The 22945-nt window shown below is 38.6% G+C and overlaps 1 protein-coding gene across 1 annotated transcript in view; it reads left to right on the plus strand.

The window, feature by feature from the left end:
- The window catches only part of pacrg (PARK2 co-regulated), a 109426-nt gene that overhangs the window by 27258 nt on the left and 59223 nt on the right, over positions 1 to 22945 (plus strand). The window contains exon 2 of the mRNA XM_089120401.1: positions 817 to 951. Coding sequence (XP_088976527.1) covers positions 817 to 951 — 135 coding nt within the window. The remainder of the gene's footprint in view (positions 1 to 816; positions 952 to 22945) is intronic.

Below are 22945 nucleotides of genomic sequence, written 5' to 3' on the forward strand. Positions count from 1 at the left end.
CACGCACGGAGATGAAAAAGGTATGTATGGACTTATCAAACTCTGGGGGGTAAGGTGAATAGGCTAAAGTCCCAAAAAGTCGGAGTGTTCCTTTAAATAGCCTAGCTGGCATTTGTAATTCATGTTTACAGCAAGAATATATCAATCACTAATTTAGGATAGTAGGTCAAAATCCAATATATTTCATTAGACAACTCAATTCCCTCCTGCAAAAGTTTGTTTGTGGCCACAGAGATATGCATGAATGTGCCAAAAGCATGATTCTCATATAAACACATCAGCATATTTGCATTGTTAACCATTAGCTTAATGCATTCATTTAAATTTGAACAACCATTGCAATTAAGCAAAACAGCACCAGTGTGTGACTTGCTGCATGATTTTATTCAGATGAAGTCAGAGTTTAACACCAAGGCCTGGAGCAAAGCCCCGGGCTGCCACATTCTCACTGCAGGGGCCTTCATGAGTTCAACTGTGTTCCTGAAATAAACATCTCTTATTTCATTTTCTTTAGCTTGTCACGTACTCAGTATCCCGTATGTTGTGGCGAGTGCATCAGTTTATTCATGCTGCTAATACATACTTTGTGTGATCTGGTAGATTAGATTTAATGAGGCAGGCATCAGGCATCATTTATGGTTTGTTGTGTGTCGCTATAAAACAGATAAATGCTTCCTCAGACTTCAGAATGAAAGCAGATTTACATTGAGATGAAAGAGGATCAAATGTATTTCATTTTCTGTGATGGTTTTAGGACTGCCAGTCCCTCTGATGAGACGGTATCTGACAGGCTTTCTCTCTCTGTGTGTTCTTTAGGTGGTGGGCCCTCCAGCTGCAGGGGCTTTCAGAGAGAGGCCAGCTAAACCCACGGCCTTCCGTAAGTTCTACGAGCGTGGAGACTTCCCCATCGCCCTGGAACATGATTCTAAAGGCAACCGCATTGCATGGAAGGTAGGTAAAACATGGCTTGTGCTTCTGTTGTCTTTCTAGTATGTTGTGTATCGCTATTCAGATATTCAGACACACCTTCTAAAATTCAAACATTAAACAACCTGTAGATGATTTCTTCTTTTAGATTCCACTTTCTTGAATTATTCAATTACATTTGACTAAAGCAACAAACAGTCAAATATAACTCAGGGTTCCCCCCGGGCCAATGAAATCCTTGAAAGTTTGTGAATCAGTTTTTTTTTTTTCAAGGCCTGGAAAGTTTTTGAAAATAAACATGCAGGTCCTTGAAAGTGCTTGAATTTATTTTGTGCAAGAAATTTTCTGGAAAAAATTCCATATTATACCCTCCGCTCCGCTAATGTGTTATTTTGCCAACACTTCGTATCCTATGCATACTAGCTTGCTTGATTTACATTAATTACGCGTATTAATGCTTTATTACGTTAAGTGTTTCCAGCGTGAGGTACTTTGTTTTGTACGTTGCCATGACGTTCACTCACAAAAAACGAACAATGTATCCTACAAGGTAACACAATGTATTGCTCTCATTTGAAATGTGTCCCCACATTAAGTCCTTGAATTTGAGGGTATTGGACCCAGAAGGTCCTTAAGAAGGCCCTTTGAAGTTAACCAAGGTGGATGACTAGTGCTCTTTTTACTACATGAACTGAACTTGCTTTGACTCATTTACCTTGAGACAGTCATGAGATGATCTCTATGAGAACATTTCCTTTTTTGTTTCTGCTTTTTTGTTGGACCACATGCCCTTGATTTTGTAAAAGTATTTTTTTTGCACATGACAATGAAAGATTTATTTCTTTTCGCTAATTAAATAAGTAATTTATCAATTTTATCACAGAAGAGGTGTTTTCAAGTCAAAACACTTTATGTATGAATTACATTTTAAAGGTGCAATAGGTGATTCTCTACAGAAACTTTTTTTTTTACACTGGTTGAAAGTCTCGTTATATGCTGATATCACTATGTTAAGCGGTCTAAATGTATTTTTAAAATTATATATAATCTGTGGAAGGCATAGAATCATAAAATGTTTGTTCAATCACTGCATTCGGTCTGAATTAAATGATAGCATGTGTTCCCTGTCAGTCAACGTGTGTTTACATACTACTGCGCAGCCTGTTCGTGCAGACATCATTTGTCATCAGTGCATTTTACGTACGTTGTGCAGACGGAGCGAGAATGGCTGGCAAACAACCTAACTTTCCTTCTGAACCGACAACAAGTGGCAAGTATCTAAATTTCATGTTTGACAGTACAGTTTTATGTACTGCTGACATTCAGTGAGATTCGGCTTTGTTGCCGCTATGTCCTGAAATCGCAAATGACTCAAGCTGAAATGCAGTGCATTCTTTTCTCTGTCAACTTCTGAACTGGAGTTATTTCACAATTACATACCATACAATAATGGAATTATTCTTAGGGCACCAAAATGACTAGCAGCGGTGCTGGATTTTGTCCAATAACGTTGTCCCTGGTCGTTTCACTTCTGGCCTGTGCGTGTTCATGTGTTTTGGAGGAGACGTAGCCTTGGACAGTGATTTGCAGGGAGGGTGGGATCATATGTTTTCAATGCTAGCAGGCTAAAGTTAGCATTTCCCATATCAGTGTATGTATATATTATTATTTTTGTATGTATATTACATGTGTGTGCATGGTGTGTATATAGACCTACATAGCCACACAAATCAAAAACTTTTATGTTAGATGTGATTCATCAATTATTCATCCATTAAATAGATGGCAAGTTTTAGAGACTTTTTCAAAGGCATAAAAAAATCGAACTGACCCCAAACGTTTGAACGATCCCCATCTTGATAGGAAAGTAAAAGTAAAAGAGCTCTGATGTTCATTGTCCCCACTGTACTGCAGTCTTACTGTTTGTGGCTGATTGAAAAATTGACTGTTACTAGTCTGGGTATGCCTGCAGGTTAGACATTGTGTTTATTTTATAAAGGTCGGCAGTAGTGTTATCAGTGTTAACCTGCTGTGTTCGCTCAAATTCAGAGGGATCAGAACAGTCCCAGACAAGCACAACTTACAAAAAACAGACGTTCACCTCTCTCTCCTTCATGAGTATTTCTCCTTTTCCAGGTTGAAAAACTCAAAGCCTCGGCATGAATTATTTAAAGCAAATTTCAAAATGAATTTTCCTACGTTTTGAAAAAAAGAATGTCTCTTTTTCTTTGTGTTGTTATGAAATTGCTGGGAGCCGACAGGAAGTGGTGTATGAAATTGTAGCTGTCACATCTAATGCATCTGTAATGCTTATTGATTTTCTTTCTCATGCTGCCGTTGATTTGATTCTGCTTTTCACACGCAGTATTTACACGCCTTCGCTCCATAAATATAAAACGCGTATCCATGAGTAAAATCATGCCCCCATCGACCCCTGTTGAAATAAGGGGTAATAGGTCACCTAGAGGTCATGCTGTGGCTGAGAGCATTTGTAAGTGTTTCATTAGGTTTAGGTTAGTTTAAGTGGTAGCAGCACATGTGCATATGAAAGGCTGGTTTATTACGTGAAGTGCAGAGGAACCCTTGGGGCAATAGTTCAAGATGAGGTGACCAGATCAATCTGTCTAAAATAGAGGGAGAGAAAGCAGTAATAGAGTCTTGTTTTTGTCTAGCCGGTTTAATCATGTGATGTCAGATCAACACACTGCAGATCTGTCATTGGGTCAATGATACAACACTCCGGATCTATTCTTATTTAAAAAATACATACACAAAAAAATGCAATTTGCAGGGCTCGACATTAAGCTTTTTAAATCTGTCATTCACTTGTCCAAGTAAAAAAGTTGCTTGTCCGAAGGTTGTTTTGTGTGTGTGTGTGTGTAAGTGTGTGTTTATTTATATTCTCATCAGTGTTCAATCAACTTTGATATATTTAAATTGGCATATTGTAATATATGTACATTTAAAGAGCAGCCCCTCCCCCAATCTTATTAAAATGTCTAAAAAAAAATTCTAAATTTGATCTATAAATTATTTAGAATAATAAGACACTATAGGACTGTTACCCTAGGTAGGGCTGATCAGATTAAATCATTTACATTTAAAAATTACAATTCCATAAAATAATGTTATGGAATTGATTTAAATATACAAATAAGAAACGTTGGAAAGAATGATACTACTTTTAAACATAATGCTAAACCGCCAGTAGGTGATGGCAGGAGTCATTTATTCATTCATTCAAATGATTCGTTCAAACGGCTGATTCATTCAAGAATGAGACAGAAGTTTATGAATGGGTCATTGAATCTTTGACTCAACCGATTCGTTCAAAATGCTGAATCATTTAGTAATGATAACACGGTTGAGTGCTCCTGTGAGATGCGCTGTGGTTTTGTTGTGATTTTTGTTTGGAACAATTTCCGCTGTTGAAACATAACAAAAACAGACAATATTGCAACTAAAATGTAAGTGACTTAATTTCAACTTTTTAGTGAACTGTTGAAGGCTATCAAAAAATAAAAAATAAATAAATATATATATATATATATATATATAAAATAATTATACACGGGACCCCTGTGGACCCTCATGACAGTGTGTCATGGTCAAAAGAATATCTTAAAGTATTAAATAATTGGACTTTTGACAAAGCAAGGTATGTTTAAGATGCAAAATGTCATGTGCTGTGAATTCTGGATATTTAAAAAATGATGTTTATGAATGAGTAATTCATGATATGTTAATTATTCGGGATACCTTTGAATAATATATTTAAACATATATTTTTTTAAAGTTTTTTTTTTTAAAGTTATTAACTTTAAGCTTTTCTTTAAAATCGTATACAAGTTTTTCAAAACCAACAAGTGAAAAAGAGTGAATGAATTTGTAAGAATTGACCTTTGTGATGGCCAAAGATGATGTATCCAATGCCTTTTAACTTTGTATATCTCTTGTCATCTCATTTCGTCTCATGTCCTCTGTTGAGTGTGTATCCCCCTCTCTGTGCAGTAGGGAGCAGCAGTGCATTCCTGCAGGCGTTTCAAAGTGTTTCCCCTTCTACTCTCCTATGTACCTCCCTGTCTTTCTGCTTCAAGGTAAACATGGTCCTTCAGAAGGCCCCTTCGAGTTAGTTATTACTGTGTGCGTTTGCATCTTTAAACATTGAGTTTGAAACTTTTGCTCATGTGTGAGCCTTTAGATGTGTGCATTCAGGCAGGAGATGTATGTGTGTGTGATGTATGAGGACAGACGCTGCTGTTTAAATGTCAAGGGCAGCGTTTGAATGCACAGGGATGTGAAGTAGAGAACTGATATTTTTAGAGTCCTCACAATTCTCTCGTGCTGTCTCCGGAGTTAATGCTTTGACATGTGGTGTGTTAAGAACATGTGCGGTGGACTGATAACAGTAAGCAGGAGGTCTCTCTCTTTCTCTCTTACACTCTTTTTCTCTCTCTGTGTGTTTGTGCATCTCTCGCATTTGGCCCTGTTGCTATCAGAACAGTCCATCAATTTTATGGTGCTCCAAAGTGGGGTGGTGGTGGGGGGTTTATCTGATGACCTGGTCACTGATAGAGATGAGAATCTGGCCAGTCCTCCCCAAAAAAGTGCTGCTTGCTTCTAAATGCCAATTGCAAAAAAAAAAAGAAAAAAAAAAAAAGAGATTGTAGATTAGACGCTTTAGTGATTAAATGTTTAATGCTAAATACATGAGCCCATATTTTGTTTTCTGTACTTAAAAAAAAAACTAAATGCTTGAATCCATTTACTATACAAACACACACACACACACACACACACACACACAATAGCTGAGTATGAACTTCTATTAATTTGTCCTCATTGCCATGGCAATGATTAGCAATGAAGTCAGATTAGCTCAGCATTTTTGTAAAATGACTTCTCAAACTACCCAAAACTCAACAAACAACAATTGATCATGTTATAACAGACTGCAGCAAAAGGCAAGACAATACTGATTTAAAAACAATGTTGTTGGTTGGGGCATTGCGAACTAGCTTTAGGCTAATAGGCCTGTTTCACACTAAGATGAATATTCAGTGTGAAAATTCGGTGCAATACATTTGAATTTGAATGAATGTTAATGCTGTTAATGCATCTGTTCAGACTGACATGAAAATCTGCATGCTGTGAATGTGGCAATTCTTTTACAAAGAGGTGTTCTAATCTCTTTGCCATCAAACTTGTGATAAGTACTGGCCAACCAATAGGATTTGTGACTGAATTGACAGATTTTTTTTGTGCCAAACATGTTGTTCTACAGGCTTTTGGGGAATGTAATGATTCTGTTTCTGTTTCCACTTAACAAGTCTGGTTCCCTATGCTTTGTTTTGTGAATGACTTGAGGCTCAGTGTACTATTCAAGAACTGATTCAGTCAGTGATTGAGTCATTATACTAATACAAATCCTTAAATCATACATTTGAGTTTGAGCCTAAGAGGTTCATTCAAATAAACTAGCTCAGAAGAGTCTTGATTCATGATTCAAACCACAGACTCTTCTGACTAAGAACAGGTTCTCCATCCATTGATTAACCCATCCATCCATCCATCCATCCATCCATCCATTGAGATTGCCTTACGACCTTGGACGCTGCGTCCGAAATTTGCACACTTTAAAAAATGAATACGACCTCACGTTATGTCAATCATGTTTGCACACTGCCTCCGAAACTTTCGTCCATCATAAGAAAATCGGATTGTGTTAAATTTTCTGCGTTTTTCGCATCCGTAGCAAGCTGTTTGAATGTGTTTTGACAATTCAGAGCCAAGGAATCATGAAAATGAAAAAACACACAGTTTCAGGGCCTTTACCCTCTCCATTTCTTAAATCCATCCGCCCGTCAAGAGTTGTGACATGAGTGTAAAATTAAAGAAGCATTTCATAGCAAACATCAATATAAACTTGCTATATGCTACTGACTGGGGATGGGGAGGGGAGTTGAGTGACTGGGAATCAATTAATCTGATCTAGTGCTTTAGGAAATGGAGAGGGTAAGCGAACTCATTCATTCAATTCCCTGATTGAATTATGCCATGAGGAGGGGGAGGAGAAGACCTGTATCAGTAAGTGTATTAGTGTGTGTAACACTGCAGACACAGTGCTGAGGTGGGGTGTTTTTATTTCCCTTCCATTTTATCTCCATCTGCACATTAGCATTTTAATGGGCGGTACCTTATGTGAGCACAGACCCTCTCCTGACAGCTATATGACCCGTCCAAGGAGAAGCATTACTCTCAGGAGTTAATCCCATGGTCCACTTTGGAATCCGAGAGCAGCCTCATTATAGACCTGGCAGGGTGTACACCTGTTTAAATACAGAGGGAAAAGAAGACCTGCTCCTCCCAGACGCCTTCATTCAATCTTTTTGCAAAATACCCCGTCACTGGTAGTTTCCAGCATAGATTTTTGTAAAGATCAGGCAGTCCAATAACAACCTCTTGCCCTTCAAAGGGATATATTGAGAGTTGATATGGAAAAAGGTGAAAGCATATTTGCAGTGTCGTTTTCAAATGCTAATGCCATCTTTGGCATGGGCACTAAGTTTGGAACACTGTTTTGAGTCAATCAACTGAGCCATAAATGCCATGCCATTAATCAATTACATTTTGATTAGTTGATGGCAGCACTATGACTGTCCTGGGCTGTGACGTTAAAGGAAGCAGACAGGGAATATAGTCCTCATTTACTCACCCTTATGTTATTCCAAACCTGCAGGAATTTTTTTGCCGGTAATAATGTTAAAACTTCATTTACTGGTAAACTGCTGGAACCAATTTACCAGTATTTTAGAAAAGGTCCTGTTCACACATAATCTCTTACCCAGGGGTGTAGATAGTATTGGGCCATTGCGGCCCTGGCCTGCCCACATTACTCACTGGCCCGCCCAGGCAAGCTTGATAAAAATACATTTTTAGTTTATTTTATTATTCAAATGTATTTAAGAAAATATATTAATACAGTATATACCTGATTTATTGTTGACTGCTGTGTTTAATTTGTTTCCCGAATAAAATGGAACTATGTTGAAGAAAGTTGTAGAAAGCCTCCGGAACGTTATTGGTTGCTATGGTTACTGGGGGTTCCGACAGGAAAACTCTCAGTGGCGCCGGCACCACAATAATGGCTAAACAACTTTATTTAATGTGCTATTTGAAAAAAGCAAGAGTTGAGGAAGAAGACACGCCACTGCCTTCATCTACCGAGTCCACCCAGCCCAGTTCTTCAGACTCATTACCCCAAGAGAAGGCTAGTCAGGTGCTGGCGGCGGCCGCTTCTTGCTCCCTCTCTCCTGGTCAGTCTGACACGGGTTTACCCGCCGATCTAACTGCGATATTATTATTTTAGCTAACTTTAGTTTTAGGTGAACTGTATTTGCACTGCTGACTAGCCTGAATAAAATAGACAGGTTATTGTCTATACTGGTTTGTCAAGCCTTTATTGAGCTCTGTTGGTTGAACATGATGATATGCCGAATATAACTAGTGTAACTGTTTTTGTAGTTTGTCTATTAATTTTTTTACTCTCTAAGGTTAATTATTATTGTCATTTTTTTCTAGGAAAAACTACAGGCCCACTCACATTTTTTTTCATTGGCATCCACTGCTCTTACCAGCAATTTACCAGTAAAGACTGTATATGTGAAAGGGGCACCACTGCCCCGACCCCCCCCCCCCCTCCCCCCCAGCCCGCAATCAGCAGAGAAGGCAAAAAATAAAAAGAGAGGAATGAAAATGAAAGACGACTCTCTCGAGAATGTAGAGAAAGTGCTTAATTAATTTTACTTATGGGCTGCTACTAGAAAATATGTTTTATCGATCAAGTACTGTACATTTGCTCGTAGCCCTGCTAATGTAATGGCCTGGAATAACTCCAGAAAGACATTGTGGCAATTTATAAAAGGACATTTGAAGATTTTGATGTCAGAAACCTCAAACTGATGTAATTGTTTGTATAGCAACAGTGTCCAGATCTACTGGGGTTTAAAGCAAAGCAAAAGAATGTGAAATGCTGGGAAGTTTAAAATTCGATTTTTTTTTAAAAATCACTAATGAATCTCTTTCCAGCACTCTCTGTCTTACAATCCTGAATAAAGAGAGTCTATCCATGCCATTCACTATTAAGAGAAATTTAGAAGTTGCTGTGAGTTGCAGTCTTTGACGTATCTGAACTTAAATATGGGTGCCTTAGAGAGCCTAGACTTTGGCCGAAGGAGCGAGACACACCGGGGGTAAGTACCCCACATTGAGCCACAGAGCTGCAATTGATTGACATGCTCATAGCCAGCAGGCTGCAGATTTAAATGAAGCCTTTAATTAACTAAATGGAGCCAAAGCAGCTGGATGCCAAACACTCCTCAGCATAGAGAATGAGCAGGGCACGCACTAATGTCAAATACTAATGCTAGCAGCACACCGGAGATGGCGGAGGGGAAACGGATTAGGGGGAGTCAGTAGATGCCTCACTCTGCAGTCTAACTGTCGCTGTCATGCTGGTCGCGTCACTATCTTAGACCCCTGTCACTCACTTCGTTCCCTTGCGCAGAGCTTTTCCCTCTTTTCTTCTTTTTTTTCTAAAAGATATCAGCATCTTTCTCCACCGCACTCTCTCTCTCTCGCCACTTGCTCTCATTCCTGTCCACTCATCCGTTCTGTCAGAGGTTAATTGGTTTGGAAATGATTCTATTCATTCTGGACCGTAATGCTGTTATCCTGAGAAGGAAGAAATACGCCACACACGCACTTAAGCCTAATTTAAAAGAAAGGATGGGTGGGGGTGGAGGAGAGAAAGAAATCCAATTTAATCTATTTTTTTTTAAATATATTTCGCCCTGGCCTGTGCCCACAAGTGTTTTATTTAACTTATGGCAGAATTTCATTACCTTGAAAGCTTTTTCTCCTCCCTCTTTTGAGAGGATAGACGGTCCTAATGTCTTTCTTGTAACCTCAAGGTCGGCGTGTTTGGATTGGCGTCCCTGTGATTAATGCACTGTAGGATGCGCAGGCACATATGCGCTTGCCGCAGATGAAAGTGCCCCTGTCACTGCCCTTGTTCCGAATCAGGAAAGACATTCGTATTCAAATTCAGACACCCACAGGGTTGTTCATGTCTCCCAGGTGTAGCGACACCTCTTCCCTGGGTGCATCTCTATCTGGCTTCTTTCCCTGTCTGTCTCCCAAATGGCTGCTCTGTAACTTTCTGCGACTGATCTGACCTTCTCTCTCCCTGCAGCTGCTCAGATGATGACTGCCTGTCTCACTGACTGTCTCTCTGGCGGTTCCTGTCTTCCTACTGCTCTGCAGTCACCTTACAGCTGTTTTCTCTGTCTACAGTCTCTCTGATTGTCTTTCTCTCTCTGTAAATACTTTGTCTCTGTCCTCACATGCACCTACTCGCCATTCCATCTCAAACTGAACTAATAATACTGAACTGTTGGTCTGTCACACTGACGGTTTCTATCTATTATTTCCATCCATCCATCCGTCCGTCGATCCACCTGTTTGTTTGTCGGCATATCTACCTGCCGGTCTGCGTTCATTCAGCCATCCATTTCCTCTCTGTCTTCATCCATCCATCCATCTGTCTATCTGCCTGCCTGTATATCTATCTCTCTCTGAGTACCTCCATCCATCCATCCATCCGTAACTCTTATGGAATATATCGGATGCTACAGTGTGTACCACATCAGTTTGTGATTTATAGATCAATTTTTGTTTATTCCGTGAATATATTTATGAAGATAACTAAAAGAGGAACGACTGATTGATCGTTTTTGCCAATATATCGGTACCGATAGTTGATTGGTGGAATTATCGTTATCGACAAAAAACGTCCGTTGCTGGAGCGGCTGAAAAGTGTGCGCGGTCATTACACTGCACGAGAACGCTCAGAAGAGACTGCTGGAATTATACAGAGTTTCTTGATCCAGTATCCATTTAAAACAATATCGGTTGAATAATTTGTTATCGACATGGATGGTCAAACCTAAATATCGGTATTGGTAAAATCAACTATCGGTCGACCCAACCCGATTTCACGAGAATTCGTACGAATTTTACGAAGTGGCTAGTTCGTAACAATTCGTACGACCTCACTCGTACGAATTAGTACCTTTTTGCTAAATCGTACATATTTTACGAATTAGCAAATTCGTATGAATTCATACGAATGATCTAGCCCTGACCCCGCCCCTAAACTTACCCCATCACGTGGGTTTGGACAAATCGTACGAATTCGTACGAGTGAGGTCGTATGAATTAGTACGAATTGGCCACTTTTTAATCACTCGTACGAATTTGTACGAATTGGTCGTGAGATAGCGTAGGTCGACCTCTAATAACTAATGCTACGGCGACGCCACATGCTGGATGAAAAAGTAGGTTGTAGCCTCACCACTGTCACTTTTTTCTTTCTTGTTTTTTCTTTTTTTATCTCTCTTTCTGTTACACAAATGACATTTAAAGGTAGATGAGATTAGGCACAATCACCTATTTCTGGTGCTCTAGGGTGTTCTGAGAACCCCCAGACATTTGCAGAACAGTGACTGATCTTCAGTCAGTTTAGCTATTGTATGTAGGATGTGATTTGTATGGTTGGTTCAGATTAAGAAACCTGAAAAATGCTGAAACCTGGAAAATGGCATACGGAATTCACAGAGGTGGAAGGCATTGGGGCGTGCCCGATCCTGATGTTTTTACAAGATACCTTTATTGTGTGTGTTGAAACATTCTTCAAAACATCTTCTTTTGTATTTGGCAGAAGACAGAAATCCATGCAGGTGTGCAAGTAAATGATGACACAATTGTAATTTTTCGGTTAACAATCCCTTTAAATAACATTTTGTGTGTGTGACTTATAACCTATTTAAAAACAAAAACAAAAAAAACATTGTAGTCAATTACTAAGTCCTTGATCATGATTTGAATTTTGCTCTAGATCATTTGAAGCACAGGGATCACCATGAACCTTCAACCTTTGCTTTCCAGCCCAGATCTGTCCACTGCACCACCCTACCCATGATTACCTACATTAGCAGCTGTATAGATCTGTCTCATCCTGAGTGGATGCCACTGAATTTCTGTCTAGGTCACATTGTAAAGCTCATTAGCGAATTTGTCACACTTTCTTCCATTATGGGGTCTGACGGCCTTTGTGTCCTGATGGATGTGGCTTTGAGTCACTACATCAGAACTGATGATCCTGCCCCTGAGTCCTTATCTCCCCACCTAACACACACAAACATGCAGGATAGAGATGAATATAGAGAGGGGAGGAGTTGCTGACTGCGTTCGTCTTTCTTTGCCTTTCTTTTGTGATAATGTGAGAGTGATGGAGGAGACAGCGACCGATGTTGTCAAAGTGTCACCTTGCTTTGTTCTCGCCGTGCATAAAAGGCAGAACGACTGGGTAGGCCAGAGAATGACGTGACGTCCTGGCGGCTGTATCAAATACCTCCTTTCACACCAACTGCTCTCAACAAACAGACAGCTACTGTCAGTCTGTGTCACACTAAAAAAGGGCAAAACAAAAGGAAAGCGAGGTTGAGGGAAAAACAGAGGGAGAGATGCGAATGGTGGCTTGTAAGCCTGCAAGAGTGGGGCAGAGGAGGTGGGGCTTTATTAAAACGCTGAATTATTTATGAGGGGCCAAGGTGACAACCACATCTCTGACCCCAATATGGCTGAGAACTGACCCAGCACTGTGACTAAATCTTATTACAGCCTCCAGAGCACCTCTGACTACGGCCAGCGTATGTGAGTTTGTATTGCGATGTGTGGCTGTACAGTAAGTGTTTGTTTTGTGTCTCATAATGTAGGGGTATGTGTGCTTTGTTGTCACTACCATGAGGCAGAGAAGTAGCCAGGTTCCTAAAGCGCTGAGCTGGTGTTTTTGCCTCCTCCCTTAAATTCCACATATCAGCATATTTTTCTCTTTGTCACAGAGGTCCTCTGAGACACAGACCCCCCCACTATTTACTTTTGCGTGTGTGAGACCCCATTAAACTGCTTACAGCATGTGTGAGAGACACAGACCCCCCACAGACCTGTTCACAGGAGGTTTGAACAGCCTCTGTGTGGGTTTCCATTATCTCTGCACCAAGCTCTGTTCCAAAGCCTAGTGAAATGCCTTGTTGGCTACCTACAGTAGGCAGTATCATAATTGATATGGAAACTCATTAGTGACTGATATGAAATCCTCAACGCATTCTCACGCCCAAGGCGTCATATATGACACTTTTGCCAAAGCGTGGACATCCAACGCACTTGGCACCCTTTAGCGTCAAATGAGACGCTTCGTTATACGTTTAGGTATGGGGTAGGGTTAAGGTTAGACCACTAGGAGGCGCCTTCTGCCCCATATATATCTGTGTCTCATTTGACGCTAAAGGGTGCTATGTGCGTTGGATGTCTACGCTTTGGCAAAAGCGGCATATATGATGGCTTGGAATGAGACCAGGCTCAAATCCTCTACATAGGCAGGAACTCAAAAAAATAGACTCGCAGTTGATTTAATAGATTTTGCCGTTAACTAGCATGTTGCTTTTAAATTCATTCATTTCATTCATTCATTCATTCGTTCTTTAATTCATCTAAGAGATCATAATGTGACGTTTTTCTTCTATTGGTCATGCATCTTCACATGATCCAAATGAGTTTGTGTTTCTGGTCTCCCGAATTTGCATGCATATGAGAAGAAAAGTCGAGTGTAATCACCCCTTTAATCTTCTGGATGCGTTCACAAATAGCAAAATTGTTTTGTTGAAATATCCCTTTTTGTGATGTTGTGAACGTACAGCTATTGTGAAGCAAAATGCTAGATTGATCCATAAGAAATGACCTTTTTTTGTTTTGATGACTGCACATCCTTGATGCTTTTTCTGTCGACTTCAATTCATCAGCACTACAAATGTTTTTCACCGGCTCTCTGTCACGGTCGCGTTCAAGGGGGCCTCGTGGCATCCGACAACCCGCAAGGTTTACACTCTGTAGTTGAGCTTCATTATTAACCATTCTGCACTCCACGTTTTCCCTTTGTTTTTCAACTATTTATGTGAATCTACAAGCCCCTGCTCTGAACTCTCAGCATTTTTTAGACTCTCCGTGTATTTATGTAAAATTGTGTATCTTTGTGAAGCAAGCACTTTGATGTTGCATCCGAGACTTTGAAGTGCTCGAACATATCCGTTGGTCATCCTTGATTTCTTCATCTTTGATCATGGCGTTTAGAGCAGGGGTGACTAGTTAAAGAGCGTTTACTTGATGTCACACCTGATTCAGTTTACTTTTCAGATGTGCAAGGGCTTCACAGCCTAGGCAAAATCATTTTTTCACTCTCTCTGGTCTCTGATGGGATGACAGGAAACCCTGGAGCTCGAATTTGTCGGAGGAAAATTAGAAGCAAAGTGTTCATTCAGTCCTCAGAGCCGGCCCGCCCTCTCCCCAGCTTGGAGAAATGGCCTCCATTTTCCACAGTCTTAATGACCTTTCATAATGGCTCTTTGTCAGGGCTTTTATTTATGACAAAATTCAATGCAATCTGTCAGTCTGGGAGGTGATGGCGTTTATAAGAAATGGGCGCACTAAGGGAGACTCCATTATGAGAAACATTGTAGTGTTGCTTTCCGTCTCGAAATAATAACAGTAAAAACAATCTATGAGTAAATTTGAGCTTTAATGAAATTAAGTTGCATTTTAGAGAGAATCAAAGTAGGATGGAATTGGGTAGGGCTGTATAAAGATGTTTATTTGAACTGGTGGGCAATCAGAGCTGCATTTGATTGGTCGGTAGAGGATTGAGTGTGTTTACCATCCTATAGTCTACTCCTCTGTCTCAATGAACGTCAGTGCCGAGTCCAGAATCTCCTGTGCCACCTCTGACTCACAAGCACCACTTTCATCTTCCTGTCTAAGCACTTTAATAACCGTAATGGCTTTCACAATAAATGACCCTTGGCCCAGACAAGAGTACGCATTGCAGGGTTTGAGTCTCACGTGAGGACGCTTGTTGCTACCCATCCTCCCCCAAAGGCTGGGGTCTGCGGCAGCTCCAGTGCTCAAGCAACGCTAAATCACTTCCTAAGTGGACAGAAATGTTCTGGTCCTAAGCCATAGTGGTTCTGCCATACTGCTTAGCATGTTTTTCCCATTTCTACCCCTGACAGTTAGAGGTGAGATGAAGTGCTGTATTATTTTAAGGCTATAAATGAAGATAGGCTGACCCTTCTCACGCCAGACTCTGACAGCATGTACACCTGATGGTTGTGTCTTTCGTCCCCTCCTCATGTTTCCATGCAGATGAGATTTTATTAAAGGCACTGGGGCTGAGGACATGGCTCAGCTCATTTACCATCAGAGGGCATGACGAGGACAAATGCAAATTGAAGTAATAAAGAAAAGGGGGAAATCTAGAGAGAAAAGTTAAGACCAGTGTCCCACAAATAGACTGAACGTATCAGTTTCATTCAAATCAGTTACAGCTCCTGATGAATTTTGTACTAATTTCTGACAGGAAATAGTGTGCGCTGATACACGTTGAGATGGTTTTATTTGTTGATAGTTAGGACTTATGCACTTGAACACAAGGCTGTTTTTTTTTTTCTCTCTACAGTACCTTGAAATTATAAGGACAATTACAAGGACGTGTTTTATTAATGTGAGAGCTGGCACATGCACACAAAATTCTGTCATTATTTTTCTCACATATTTTTTTAATTTTGGGAACACAAAAGGAGATTTTTTTTTTTTTGCAGAATATTTATTTAGTTTATTTTTATTTTAGCGCCATATTAGTTATTGGAAGATTTTTTATATTTTTAGATGTTTTAATCTAAGCATTTTTTTTTTGTATTATGGAAAAGAACTGCATGAATATTCTTCCTGTGTGTTCCATAAATATCTCCATACATGTTTGGAACATCAACAGTTTTACATTTCAGATGAGCTATTCCTTAAGTCTATATAAAAAGGCCATTCCTTAAAGTCAAAATTATTTCTTTTTTCTCCTGTATTTAGTTATGTAATGTGATAATATAAGTAATATTTCTTCTGGATGGCAACGGCATGTACACCCCGTGTTTGTGTGTGTGTGCATGTTCACAGATTGCTATTCATTCTTCAAATACAAGAGAGGTTTAAATAAACGAAATGATGCTGGGAACTGGCAGATATGCATGAGGTCAAATTTTAGAGCTTTGTAAATGAATTCCTGCATTAGTTCTACGATATTGCAGTTCTTTTATCAGAGGTGAGAGAGATGTTGAATGAGTGATCGGGAGAGAGAGGAAAAGAGCACAAGTGAGCTTTTTAGTCCATTCAGGGAGGGAAAGTGCTCCATTCACAGCATTTAATGTGCTCACATTCCTTTACATTTCCTCCACAATCCCTTTCTCCTTAAGAGCCGAGCAGGTGTCTGGAGCAGACACAGAGAGAAGCCTTTTCTTCTCCTCCTCATTTATATTCTGATTAAGAGCAAAATGACACATCAGTGGAGTTTTTTTCTTCAGCGCATGGTTCCTCTTCACTGCATTGCCCCTTTAGTCTGGGTCTGGCTGAGTAAAGAGCTCAGCTGCGGTTAGATGCGGTCTAGAGGAAATGCATTTTTTTCAATGATCTGAGTTTTGTGTGTTATTGCCCCTGAAATTGATTGATTGGCACATTTTTGTACATGCATACATATATTAAATAAAAAAAAATATAGTTCACTACTGTTCAAAAGATTTTTAATGTTTTTCAAAGAAGTCTCTTATGCTCGCCAAGGCTGCTTACATTTAATCGAAATGCATGAAGGGACCATTCTAGATACAGTACCTGTCAAATGTTTGGAAACATTAAAAGGTTTTAATGTTTTTGGTACAAGTGCTCACAAAGGCTTCAATCAAACTTACAGTAAAAAACAGTAATATATTTAGACATATTAGTTATTTAATGTAATACAATTTGAAATATTAGTTATTTAATTATTAGTTTTTTAATGTATTTTTAAAATAAAATAAAAATGGTCAAAGCTTTATTTTCAGCATCATTACTCGTGTCTTATGGGTCACATGATCCTTCAGTAATCATTCTAATTTGCTGTTCAAGAAAGATTCATTATTATTATTACTATTATTATTATTAGGAAAGGAAATTTGTGTGGAAACTTTGATGAATCTAAAGTTCAATGAACATAATTTATTTGCATTTATTAAATGTATGTATTACATTGATTAAAGCATTTATTAAATTGACATCTTTTTGTACCATAAATTATAAATTATAAGACATTATAAATGTCTTACTGTCATGTTTGACCAAATTAATGCATCCTTGAAGAATAAAAAGCATAAATGCTCTCTTTTTCTCTTATCTTTCCACAAATGTTTGAATGGTATCATTATTTTTTACTAAATGTTAAACAGCAAAAACTGTTTTCACCATTGATGATGATAATAATAATAATAATAATAATAATGATGATGATGATAAAAATAATAATAAATGTTTCTTAAGACTGGAGTAATGATGCTGAAAATTCAGCTTCACCATCGCAGGAATAAATTACATTTTTATATTTATTAAAATAGAAAACAATTATTTATAATTGTAATAACATTTTACAATATTATTATAGAGTATTTTTGATTAATTAAATGTAGCATGGTGAGTGTAAAAAATATTTTCATGATTTGTAATCACAACATTTTTTCTTTTGTCAAATCAACGTAAATTATTTATGTGGTTCAGATAACATAATATTTTGAGTTTCTAATGATTAAATCAATCTCCTTCATTGTATTCACTCAATTTTTCCATTTCAATGAACTTAAAAATTTTAAGGCAGCCAGGTTACTTCATTTTTCATCAAGTTAAACCAACAATATATTTTTTCAGTGTATAATGGACTTCTTTAAAAAAAAAAACATTAAAATGTTTAATGTTTCCAATTTTTTTTATAGGTATTGGATGGAGGATGCAATAGTTAAGCTATTACAATGAATAAGAATCAATGTTTTTCTGGACCTTTCAGATCTCTTGCAGCAGAGAGAAAACTGTGTACAGGCCCCCACTGAGATGCTGATCTCTTTGACATTTGTTGTTTTACAGTGAAAACTGTATTATTGGATTTTTCTTTAAAAACATACAAGACAGTCTGAATTCCCATCTATAATACTGTCTGTGTTAAGGTACTGTAGTTTGTTTCTTTGCTTTATCAGCTATGCTGGCAGAGATTTCAGCATCCAACATTCTGGCCAAAGGTGAGAGATTTCTGCTGAGTTTGGTTTTCTCCTCTCTCTCACTCAGTCTCTTTGCATTCTCGGCCTCTCTCCCCTGGCTGGAGAGCTCAGACAGATCCTGCATCCCGTGTAGATGTGTGGGTGTTTGGTCTCCAGAGGGGCCTGACAGCATCCCTGCCTGCTGTGTTATAACCCCGCGCTGAGGCCGACCCCCTGACGACATGGATCGATACAGCACAGCAATGAAGTGGCCCATCGATTAAGCCCATGACAGGGCATTTAAAGGTTTAATCTGGCTAACGAGGATAACCTTTCCCTCAGAGGCAGCAGCCTGCATGAGAGGAATGTACTTAAGGAAATCAGGAAGCCCATAGCTGGATTAGACGACCTTTAGTGCTTTCAGACATACAGTATTTCTGGATGAATACATTCAGGCAAGGTCCAAAATGAACTATTTGCAAATCCTCCCAATTTTGGGCCCTGTATCCAAGTGGTTTATTAACCCTTGGAGCGAGGCCCCCTGAATCCAGACTACATTATTGGTGTCTTTATTGCTGTTCTTATTGCTATTGTTGTCTGTCTGTAAGCTTTTGACAGTTTAAAGGCACAATATGTAAGATTTTTGGATTAAAATAAAAAAAAAAAAAAAAAAACACTATGTTAGATATTTTGTTGACTTGTGTGCTTATCCCAAATGTTTCCAAGAATGTTTAAATCCAGAGAAAAGCCATTTTAACCAGGACACGTACTGTCCGTGTGTCGCATGTCAATGACATAATACCCGCGTTACCCTCAATTTAAGGTTTATTCTGTAGAAACGATGGAAACACCAAAGATGCTTTAATATATTATGTGTTTATATTATGTGTACAGTTAGTCTTGTTGTTTAAATTTTCATGATTTGTCATGAATACCATGTTTTACTATACAATCAATCTAGCTCACTGCAGTGTTTGGCAGTATTTGGCAGTTCCGCTGCAAATACTGTGATGTAATTGTTTAAAATACATCATAGAGAACAGAAAAATCAGAACAGGTTGCAAAAATTACCAAAACAGAATATGACGATATAAACGAAGCACCTGAAGAGAATAATTCCAAATTTTCTGTACTTATAAACACTCCAAATATACAACAAAATGCATTTGAGGGCTAAAAAAGTGGATTTAGCATATGTCCCCTTTAACACAGCCTGGTGAGATAATCATAAAGTCATGACTTCAACAAAGCTTCATAAATATTCATGTGTGCAGCTCTTTTAGATGTGAGTGTACTGTAAACTGCAAGCTGTGAGTCTGCTCATAAGCTGCGTTTGTTATTGCTGAGGACGTTTTTAATTTCATGCTTTTGGGCTGTCAGCCCTGTTTCATACTAAAAAGCTAAACTAAACTTCAACCTTCTCCACACAGCATCATGGTTCCACAAATGGCTGTAATCTTTTAGCCAGTTAGTACTAATGCAAACGTGCAAACTTTTGCTCGATCTCTGAATGCAGGCATCACAAACACACATGCATCACATAAACCACTGAACATGGATGGCTCTCTGGCTATGTCACTGGATATTGTGAGATTGACAGAGAAAGACAGAGATGGGAGGAAGTTATGCGATGATTAAGCTATGCAAAGCTGTCATTGCATTCATTACATTACATTCATTCATTTAGCTGACGCTTTTATCGACTTACAATTGCACTTGACTTACCACTGCACCATCACTACCCCCAGTCATTATAGCAAGCCTTGACAGCACAAAAGTCCCTGCCACAATATTGTAGATGGTTTTTAAGGTGTTACGACGGAGTTGCTAAGGTGTTTTGTGTGGTTTTTAGCTTTTGTTAAGCAGTTGCTTGGGTGTTTTAGGTAGTTTGAGTTTTTTTATTGGCTTAAATCCCATATGCCTTGATATGCATTGGGTTCCTCTTTCAATGTTCTTCACATGTTTTCTGACATGTTACAAAATATTTCTTTTGAACTTTGTATTCATCCAACAAACCTGAAAAAAATGTATTACAGTTTCCACAAAAATACTAAGAACTAATAATCATAATAAATGTTCCAAATCGAATCAGGTTTTTAGAATGATTTTTGAAGGATCTTGTGAAAAGACTGCAGCAATGGCAGTTTAGCTTTTCTATCACAGGAGTAAATTACATTTTTAAAAGATATCAACATAGAAAACAGTTGTTTTAAATTGTCATAATATTGAATTGTATTACTGTTTTACTGCATTTTTGATCAAATAAATACAGCCTTGGTGAGAATAAGAGACTTCCTTCAAAAAAAAAAAAAAATTACACCGATCTCAAACTTTTGAAGTTTGAATTTTGCAGTGTACATATACACGTTCTCACTGTGAAACAAAACAGAAGTGATTACATGTGAAAGATCAGTTTAACAAGTATGTGTGTGAGACAGAAAGCAATATAATGATAACACAGGGTTTGAATCTCAAGGGTACAAACCACTCTCTGTCCTCAAAACAGCCTCTTAGAACATGAAACGCCTCATATCTGCTGGAGGGGTGAAAGAGTCAAACTCTCCTGTGAAATGAGGTGTGGGCATTTACTCTCTCTCTCTCTCTCTCTCTCTCTCTCTCTCTCTCTCTCTCTCTCACACACACACACACACACACACAATCATCAGCAGCAATAATAACTTTAAATGTGTATGACTCCTTGTGAGCAATATAGCAGTACCATTACAAATCAGTACAAAGAGAATTCTCAATATGTCTTAGAGAGAGAGAGAGGGTGTGCAAGAAAATGAAGAAGATGATAAGGACGCTGTAGGAGAGGAGTTTGTGAGTACATTAAGGTTTCAGAGCCGGCCCAGCATGTATGGCCTCAGGCTACCTGCTAATACTTTCATGTGACAGCTGTACATGAGAGAAGATGAGCTTCACCTGGAGTGAGATACAAACTTAAGAGTCCTTCCTCTTACTTCCTATAGAAATACAGATTTTTGACTGCTGATCTGGGTCTTCCCTTCAAACATTTTTTTTTTTTTGGTCAGTCCATGTCCATTGTCTTTCCAACATTCATAGTCAGCATTTTAAGGCATCTTTTTAGGCTGTATACCCTTTGTATACTTTGTGGCAAAGACAATCCCATAATGAGCTCAGTAAAAAGTTGATGGACAATGCGGGATAAATGCTTTATTTGCATTTGACAAATGCTGATTATAAATGTGCTCATAATCATTTAATACCAGGTATTGTCAACAAAAGTAATACAGTGTAATCGGACAGTTTAACCAAATTTAGTGTGCTGAGTCCGCCCCAAATCTGCCATTTTAGTTAGGAGGCTGTCTTTGTAGTCAGTATAGATAGCAAGGTGTCATGGTTTAGTTTTTATGTGGAACTCAAAATAAGATATTTTGAAACAATTTTAGGTCGCTGCATCAGAAATTGTATACTGTTGTGAAGGTATGCATTTTGTTTGAAACTTTTTTGCAACCATTAAAAACACATGTTCTACATAGTATGAATATGAGTAGTATGAATGAAATTTGGACATTCACCGTATTGTCACTGTCATGTGACTTACTACAGCCTCAGTTGTCTCGCTTCACTGCCATTCACAATTCCATCGAATGCACTCTTCAGAATCTCAACGAAAGTAGTCATCCTGGTACTTTTTACCTATTTTTATTTGAATACTACATATTCAGACATACTGCTTTGTTGTCATACTGTTCTTTGTGGAAGAATTCTGTTCCACAGAAGAAAAAAGCCATAGCCTACATGTTTAGAATTGCATGAGTGAGTAAATGATGATGATACCATTTTTGTTTTTGGGAGAACTATCCCTTTAATGTTACTGTAGTACTTGTAGTTAGCTTTATTTAAAACAATAGAAGTCTGCAGTATGTATGTGCTATATGCAGGTGCATGTTTCTATATGCGTCCTATGCTCTGAGTTGAACAGGCACAGATTTACGAGGATACAAAAGCATTTAGATCGTAAAGTCTTCCCGTCAAGGTGTTTTTACGACTCTGCTGCCATCGGCTGCGTGGTTTTAGCTTGTTTATTGCTGATAGTGGACTAATCATATCCAAATGACCAAATCATCAAAGCTTGCCTGACAAAGCAGCTTATCAAAACCACCATTTTATGGTTGAAGACACAGGAATAGCTCCCTGTTGGGTGTTTTTGCGTACCGGCATTTTAGCACGTGTGTGATGTAGGCAATGTTGCTTAGTTATTGCTCTTTCTGGGCAGTACTGCATGTGGCATCTCAAATTGTGCATTTATCCTTCACATTCTCTCTATTTGCATAAACATACCAACCCGATCTCACGACCAAGTCGTACGAATTCGACGAATGATTAAAAAGTGGCTAATTCGTAACAATTCATACGACCTCACTCGTACGAATTAATACGATTTTGCTAAATCGTACATATTTTACGAATTGGCCAATTCGTATGAATTCGTACGAATGACCTACCCCTTACCCCGCCCCTAAACCTAACCATCACGTGGGTTTAGACAAATCGTACGAATTAGTACGAGTGAGGTCGTACGAATTAGTACGAATTAGCCACTTTTTAATCATGCGTCGAATTCGTACGAATTGGTCGTGAGATAGTGTTGAACATACTAATAATTTCACACATCCATTGCTGTTGTTTTATTCGTGTTGTCTCCCAGATGTCTCTGGCATTCTCTCAGCATTCGGATTTGTTTACACTTTTAAGTCATATTTTTTCCTTACCAGCACCCTGGACACAGATCTTTGATAATAATGAACCAAGGTTGTGGCAGCCATTAGTAAACTGGT

Source organism: Pimephales promelas, chromosome 15 (genome assembly GCF_988280905.1).
Source record: "Pimephales promelas chromosome 15, fPimPro1.hap1.1, whole genome shotgun sequence".
In the NCBI taxonomy this organism is placed as follows: Eukaryota; Metazoa; Chordata; class Actinopteri; order Cypriniformes; family Leuciscidae; genus Pimephales; species Pimephales promelas.